Source organism: Sesamum indicum, linkage group LG1, assembly GCF_000512975.1.
Source record: "Sesamum indicum cultivar Zhongzhi No. 13 linkage group LG1, S_indicum_v1.0, whole genome shotgun sequence".
NCBI classification, from domain to species: Eukaryota; Viridiplantae; Streptophyta; class Magnoliopsida; order Lamiales; family Pedaliaceae; genus Sesamum; species Sesamum indicum.
Genome location: NC_026145.1, coordinates 12127831 through 12136027, shown reverse-complemented (window position 1 = coordinate 12136027; position 8197 = coordinate 12127831). Strand labels below are relative to the sequence as shown.

Below are 8197 nucleotides of genomic sequence, written 5' to 3'. Positions count from 1 at the left end.
TAAATTTAGGTATTCATTCTTGTCCCTTTATTTTTTGTTTTTTTTATTGCAAGAAACTGCAAGTGGAAGAATTGTTCATACGCTGCTTAGGCTAAGAAATCACAGTTTACTGCAAATCCCTGACATCAAGGTTTTTGATTCTTCTTAATCCAAGAATTTCAGGGAAAAACTTGTATTTTTTTATATACTTTCAAATATTTTGTCTTGATTCAAGAACAAGGGTTTGGTTTCTGTGTGAGGTAGTATATAGATATTTGTGTATCTTCCTCAGAACCTCTCTGAGCAAAAAAAACTATCTTCGGCTCCATCACCTCACCTTATCTTCATCACCCATCTCTCTTTCTCTTGTGTTCACTTGATAAAAATCAAATCTTTATATAGGGAAGTGTGTGGGGGAATAAGGAAAAGTAGGGAGAAAGAGAGGGGTTGGAGAAATGCAAGGTGTTTTACAGTCAAAAGGGCTTCTGTCCTTACCTTCAAACCCCAGAACCAGAGCTTTTCTTGCACAACCCTCATGTGATTTGAGGTATAGATTCAACCCTATAAATCCTCCGTTAAAATCAAGAACACTCAATGGGTCCTCTTTAACTCTTAATGGGTTCTCAAAATTCCACGGATTTGTGACAAAACCTCAATTAGTAGGCCAAAAGAATGGAAACTATCCCATATGTAGAGCTGAGGCTGCTGCTGCATCAGGTGATGGGCAGCCTTTGTATGGAGAGAAAGAATCACCCAAGTTTATGGGCATGGAGCTGGTGACTCTCAAGAAAATCATACCACTTGGAATGATGTTTTTCTGTATTCTGTTTAACTACACAATTCTCAGGGACACTAAGGATGTTTTGGTGGTTACAGCCAAAGGGTCTAGTGCTGAAATCATACCTTTCTTAAAAACTTGGGTGAATTTGCCGATGGCTGTTGGGTTTATGCTCTTGTACACACAACTGGCTAATGTGTTGTCAAAAGAGGCTCTTTTCTACTCTGTTATTCTTCCATTTATAGCCTTTTTTGGAGCATTTGGGTTTGTTTTATATCCTCTCAGCCACTATTTCCACCCCACAGCTCTTGCTGATAAGCTTCTGAACATTTTGGGTCCAAGATTTCTTGGACCTCTTGCAATCATGAGAATCTGGAGTTTCTGCTTGTTCTATGTCATGGCTGAACTCTGGGGAAGCGTGGTTATCTCGGTTCTGTTTTGGGGGTTTGCTAATCAGGTAATGGTCTCAGTGCAGTATTACAAATATGTGTTTGGATGTGTCTTTTTTACTATGGTTTGCTCTCAGAAGTAATTCCGGATTTTTCCTTTTGATACATACAAATGATTTCACGAGTTAACAAAACTTATTCGATCCTTTTCATCTGTCTGGTGTTTGAGATTCCTGGTTATCTGTGATTAGGCAGGTGTACTCAAGATCCTTATTCATCCACTTGAAATTTTCAAAATAGCTTGGTTAAGCTTGCAAATTCACTCATTGAATAAGTAAACAATTAAATTGGATTCGATTGAACGGCACGAACGAAATCGAGTGCTAACTCCCATTTCTTATTGAATTAACTGATCGATGTGCTATCGGACATTTATTTTGAATTTGATAATTTTCACAAAAAAATTTCGACATATTTTTATTTATTTATTATTATTATGAGAATTGATCCTACTACTTCTGGTTCTGGGGTTTCCACGCTATGTAAATTAGCTCGGTGCTAGATAAAAGTTTGTTAAATGATGATTAGGCAATGATCATTCTTGTTATAGTTATCTCCATGGTTTTTCTTATAACGATTATTTGGTGTACTTTTATTTTCTGTTTGGAGTATTCAGTATATATTTATAGATTTCTGCATAAAGTTAGGTGGATGCCTGGTGCTCAGTTGATTGCATTCTCACTGATTGGTGTCTATACGAACAAAATTTATGGGTTATCATGTGTCATTCCCTTACATTTCTCACTAAAGGAGTAGACAAGTAACTAGTATGAACATATCATTATACCAAACGTTGTAAGCTATCATGCTTTCCCTGATGTTATAAAGTTGTTGACATTACTCAATTCATGAGGACAGAAAAGTGGATGTTTTAACAGTATTATAATGCATTATCTCGCAGATCACTACTGTCGAGGAAGCCAAGAAATTCTATCCCCTTTTTGGTCTTGGAGCAAACGTTGCCCTTGTTTTCTCTGGTCGAACTGTGAAATACTTCTCTCAATTGAGAGAAAACCTTGGTCCTGGAGTCGATGGTTGGGCCATATCCCTGAAGGGAATGATGAGTATCGTGGTGGGGATGGGGCTTGCAATTTGTTTCCTTTACTGGTGGGTGAATCATAATGTTCCTCTTCCCACCCGTAGTCAGAAGAAGAAGGTATATTTGCTGCAAGATTATGTTGTTCCGAGTAATATTCTGTTGATGTTATTTTGCAGCTAGTATATGTTTCTATCCACTTGGTTTGATGCAAGCCTTTCTTCGAGTCTTTCTCAGTATTAATTACTGTGTTTAGGAATCCTAGTATTTGAAAAATTGAATGCCAAGCCAATCAACTCCAAGCTCGTGGGAAGCTTGGTGGCTTATGCTTGCACAGCCGATATTACGATACAATTTTCGAAAAAATTATTGCTGGAGTTCTTGAGATTTTCAATAGCTTTAGTTTTCTACTGTTAGGAGGTTAATGGTTTGTTAACTGAATTTCTGTTCTCAATCTTCACTAAACTTGGTGGTTTTTTCTTGTCCAGGAGAAGCCAAAAATGGGGACAATGGAGAGCTTAAAATTCTTGGTATCATCAAGATATATTAGAGATCTTGCCACTTTGGTTGTGGCATATGGTATTAGTATCAACCTCGTTGAGGTTACATGGAAATCGAAGCTCAAAGCTCAGGTAAAATGACTCCAAACCTTCCCTTCTTGCAACATCCATACCAAGTTATATTATTTCATCCTTTCTCTCTCTCTCTCTCTCTCTCTAAATTGCACAGTTTCCAACGCCAAACGAGTATTCATCCTTTATGGGCGACTTCTCGACTGCTACTGGAATAGCAACTTTCACAATGATGCTTTTGAGCCAATGGATCTTTAACAAATATGGTTGGGGAGTTGCAGCAAAGATCACACCTACAGTCCTGCTTCTGACCGGAGTTGGCTTCTTCTCCCTGATTTTGTTCGGCGACCCTCTTGCTCCAGCTCTTGCCAAGTTTGGACTGACTCCACTCTTAGCAGCTGTTTATGTCGGAGCAATGCAGAACATTTTTAGTAAAAGTGCAAAGTATAGCTTGTTCGATCCATGCAAGGAAATGGCTTACATTCCTTTGGACGAGGACACTAAGGTTGGCCGTTGACTTTACTATCATATCTCAACTTATTTCTTTCAAAGTGATAATAATTTATAGAGCAAGAATGTTTTAGGTTATCATTATATAACTTTTTCTCCTAGAAACAACCCATTCAAGCACATGTCTCAGATCATTACTCATTTTTCTAAACTTATTTTTATCACTTTTTCCCCAAAGATCGATTTCTAGGCAGGAATTATCCCTGCATAGCATTTAAGTTTCCATGTTGAGAAGTCGACGAATGATGATGTTAGATATTCAACGATCACCACTGTCTCTTTCTTGTGTTAATAATGCAATTGTTTCTGTTCTCAGGTTAAAGGGAAAGCAGCAATTGACGTTGTCTGTAATCCATTGGGCAAATCAGGAGGTGCTCTTATTCAGCAGTTCATGATTTTAACCTTTGGGTCCCTCGCAAATTCGACTCCCTATCTCGGAGGTATTCTTCTCGTAATTGTTCTTGCATGGCTAGGAGCTGCCAAGTCTTTAGACGGTCAGTTCACTGCATTGAGGCGAGAAGAAGAACTTGAAAAGGAGATGGAAAGAGCAGCCGTGAAAATTCCCATTGTGTCATCGAATGAAAGTGGCAATGGCTCTCTTGGTAGTGGCTCGACGCTAAATCCAACGGGAGGCGACTCATCAAATGCTTCATCCGAATCCTCATCTCCTAGGAACATCTGATCATACTATCCGCTAGAGGAATAAGAATATATATTACAAAGATTCATAAGGTTGAGCCTAGTTCTTAAGATTTAGTTCCCAGATATTCTTGGATTTCATTCCTTGTAAGATTTTCTTTTAGGCAGAAATAATTAGAACCAAGACAGTCATGTGATTCATTATCGTTTATTTACTTAAATTTAGCATATTTTACCTCTGTAGTCGAAAGTGTCTATCCTATTATTCCAATCATGGCTCTTGAATTTGGGTTTGGCATCCTATACACCTATGTTTACAATAAAGCTACGAACTTGAGTTTCTCTTGTCTCGAAAAGTGCAGGGTTTTTGCTTCATGGAAAATTCGCGAATGCTGCTTCAGACAGTGGCCCATGGTTGCTGCACATGACCGAGCCAAGAAAACCTCGCTGGGGTGAAAAGATCAGGGCTCGACAATCAGGTGATATGGAGTACCAAAATTTTCTCTTTATGGTATTTGTGTTGGACAGAGTGTACATGAGAAGCAGTGAAGATCACTTCAAGTTTGCTGTAATTATGCAAGATTTTGCAATCACTGTTGTGCATTTGAGTACCGTTATGTCTTCTAGTTCTGCATGGTAAGAATTGCTGTTGTGGTTGGGCTACAGTTGAGAATTGTTGCTTGGAGTGTTGTTTAATGTTGTTATCAGTTACGGGCTAACTTACAACTTTTAAGACAACGATAGATAGAAGCTCACTGCTACAGCAAATTCTTACTTGCATGTAAAAGAGGATATAACAGCAAGACATTTGATCCTTAAGGTACCAATTTAAGGTTAAATTGTCCGATTAATAGAGCTTTTTATTCCGACATTCTTTGGCTATCGAATGCCGTAAACTTTTGCATTTCTGGTATTCTTTTGTGTACTGAAGCGGCCCGACTCCTTACAAGATACAAACTCCACCAAATGAGCTTCAGTTTGCCCATTAATTGCTGCAACAAAGCAGACGATGCTGGGTTTTGGTTGGGGACAAAAAAATCAAGAATCTTGACGTCAGCAGTACATTTGTCAATTCATTACACGTTTTTTCCCTCTTTATTGGGTGTGACAGCAGGAGTCCCAACAATGTCCGACTGTATAAGCCCATAATTGCAGTCCCATCAAAATATAGTGCATTAGAATCACTTATAATCAAGTTATGGATCGATTACTGCAACCTGGGTCGTGTTTAATTGATTTAATATCATGATTTACTTTATGGGAACACACATTCTGTTTCACTTGAACTATCAAGCTACCAGACAGTAGTTAACGGGCAGAGCTGCAAAGTTCCCTGCATAAGTATTCTCTTGCTGTTCTCTGAAAGTTTGATGTCACAATTTGAGCAGCAGTTGAGAAAGAAAAGTGACAGAGAAATAAGACAAAGAAAAGTTAATGCAAATATTCCATCCTATGACACACAATGCCTTATTCTCTATTCCATGAACAAAATTCATTAAGACACCACACAACAAAATGGGGATAGAGACTTGAAGGGATTGGATCTCTCCTTCTCTCACCTCTTCTTTTACCATCTTATCCTCATTTTCTAACCACATATTTGCACAACTCAGTGGTAAACAACCACAATCAATATTGTCAGGACTTATCATTTTAGTACTGCCAAATTACTACAGACACTTTTTCTCCCAACGGCATTCTTGTCTTGGCAAAAGGTGCACGACTTTTTTATATGAAGTGATCCATTTTTACCAACTGAACCAGCATATGTTAGCCTGTTTTCCTTATTACTGAGTAATTTGTCAAGTGACTCTATGCCTTCGGCCTGTAGTAATTGGCCCTTTATGGGGTTGGGGTGACTGACTTGCCCTTTTGAATGTAACTATAACTTAGTGTGACAGTGAAAATTCATATAACGTCGCAAAAATGAAGGGAAATTAGCGTCGCGCTTCTTTTGCAACTTTGCACCTTATCAACAACAAAAAATGCCAAGTGATTACATGATTGATATATCACAGGCCTGACTTGAGAACTTCCAAATAATGGGCTCACAGACAGCACAGGCAGCAGTGCTAGAATTTTCACACAGAAAGGTGACCTTTTTGCATACTTTTCCCCACTTGTTAATTTCCACTACTTATGCAGCTATAGCTGAGTGAATGCGCCCATACTTCACTACCATATTTTCACTTGAGAAGAATTAGCCCAAAAATGCAGAACATGGAACTGCCAGAATTCATCACATCATCAGACATGGATTATTTCATCAACACCCTATCAGACATCAAGGTGAAGGAAACCAAGCCAGACCTGATTGCCTCAACCATAACACATTATGCCTCCAAATGGCTGCCTGAGCTGGCTGATGACGAGGGCGATCGGGCTGTGGCCCATTATGAGGACTCCCAAGAAAGTGTGACAGCTTCATGGACAAAGAAAAGGTTCTTCATACAAGCTCTTGTCGCAATTCTGCCTCCAGAGAAGGAGTCCATCCCTTGCAACTTCCTCTTGAGGCTCCTAAGAGTCGCCAACATGGTTCACGTTGGGCCATCCTATCGGGCCGAGCTTGAGAAACGAGTCTCTTGGCAGCTCGATCAGGCTTCTTTGAAAGAATTGATGATACCGTCTTTTAGCCACACGTCTACCGCATTGCTTGATTTTGAGCTTGTTCTTCGTCTAGTAAAGAGGTTTGCGAGTATGGAAGATGTTGCTAGGAGTGGGGCTGCTGTCATGAAGGTGGCAAAGCTTGTGGACTCTTACCTTGCTGAAGCAGCCGTTGATTCGCATCTGTCATTGCCTGATTTTGTCGATCTTGCTAGCGCCCTCCCAAGCCACGCACGGTCTTCAGACGATGGACTTTATCGTGCCATCGACACGTACCTCAAAGTAAGTAAGCGTTTGTTGTGCTTATGTTCTATTGTTTTTAGTGTATATGTTCTGTTCTACGCTTGTCTTTGCTCTGTGAAAATGGCTAAAATTCTTGGTCAGCCCGGGGACAACTATAGCCTGGTGGTGATTAGGGGTGTTGGATCATATGCAGCCAGCTGCCGGATTAGATTCTCTATGTGTGTTTTTTTTTTTGCCAGCCCCAAATTTAGTGACATCTTCGAAAGTGGGATAAAAGTGGAGGCCTTTTTGGTATTGTGACCACAACAAGATTCTTCCGCTAAAGAGAGTTAAGCAGATAGGTTAATCTTTAGGCACTGTCATTGCATATGATACATACCTCTTATCCTGACACAAAGATTGCCTGAAATTGGCTTTTCTTCTGTCCTTTAATGAGACATTGCATTAACTTAAAAAGTTTAGGATTCAGGCAATGCTGCACTTCCACTAAAAGATTAATGAAACATTCCCCTGCAAATAGAATAGACATTCTTGGAGGTTCTGAAACATTATAAAAAGTTCATGAGTTTGAAAAATTACACTGACCCTCCTGCAGACATGTTTTACGTTACAGATTTGCTCCAGCTGTTCATTTGGTAGGGGAATATTTAATGTAAAACACGACATCATAAGTTGCGGTAAAAGGCCCGAATTTCCCACGCTAACGTGTTTTCTTGTCGAGTAGGCGCATCCGAGCTTGTCGAAGCAAGAGAGAAAGACGTTATGCAGTTTAATCGACAGCAGGAAGCTGTCGCAGGAGGCGTCCGTCCATGCAGCCCAGAACGAGAGGCTGCCAGTTCGGGCAGTGATCCAAGTGCTGCTCTCGGAGCAAACTAAGCTCATCAAGCACGTGGACTGGAGCGGATCGTTGAGTGGCGCCCGTAGCCCTGCGGGAGTGGGGCTTGAGCTGCCGGGGCGGTGCTTCTCGAAAAGGGAAACGAGCGTGCAACAAATGGAAATCAAGAGGCTGAAGGAGGATGTGCTGAGGCTGCAGAGCCAGTGCATGGCGATGGAGAGGCAGATTGAGAAGCTGGTGGAGAAGAAGAGATCAGCAGGGTCGTATTTCAGCTGGAAGAAGCTGGGGTTTAAGGCCAATAGAGTGGGAGAGGTGGGCGGAGAGAACGAGGTTGGGTTGGGGCTGAAATCGCCGTTGGAGATTAAGACAAGGCTTCTACGAGGAAGGAATTCCTCCAACAGGAGGAAATCATTGTCCTGATCAAATCATCACTTGCTTATATCCAATATTCCCATTCTCTCATGCTCCTAATCAAATCCAATGCTGTTTATTTTTATATGTATTGGGAAACTAAGTAATTTAATATGCTACTTCATTATGTTATACTCATCA

General features: G+C 40.3%; 2 protein-coding genes across 4 annotated transcripts; both read left to right on the top strand.

The window, feature by feature from the left end:
• LOC105164169 (plastidic ATP/ADP-transporter) lies at nucleotides 1-4814 on the top strand. Of its 3 annotated transcripts, none has more exons than XR_847996.2 (6): nucleotides 1-1214; nucleotides 2108-2362; nucleotides 2731-2874; nucleotides 2972-3319; nucleotides 3641-4056; nucleotides 4326-4814. XR_847996.2 is itself a non-coding variant. In XM_011082772.2 (5 exons), exons 1-5 carry the CDS (start codon nucleotides 435-437, stop codon nucleotides 4004-4006), a joined length of 1893 nt encoding a protein of 630 aa, XP_011081074.1. In that variant the 5' UTR covers nucleotides 1-434; the 3' UTR covers nucleotides 4007-4266. The 3 variants fall into 3 exon arrangements, 1 of the variants encoding a protein (XP_011081074.1); XR_002286787.1 differs by having other exon boundaries at nucleotides 4321-4814; XM_011082772.2 differs by lacking the exon at nucleotides 4326-4814 and having other exon boundaries at nucleotides 3641-4266.
• Nucleotides 5274-8197, top strand: LOC105164162 (root phototropism protein 3). Its single transcript, XM_011082759.2, has 3 exons — nucleotides 5274-6056; nucleotides 6181-6849; nucleotides 7535-8197. The coding sequence occupies exons 1-3, from the start codon at nucleotides 6006-6008 to the stop codon at nucleotides 8063-8065; spliced, it is 1251 nt and encodes a 416-aa protein (XP_011081061.1). The 5' UTR covers nucleotides 5274-6005; the 3' UTR covers nucleotides 8066-8197.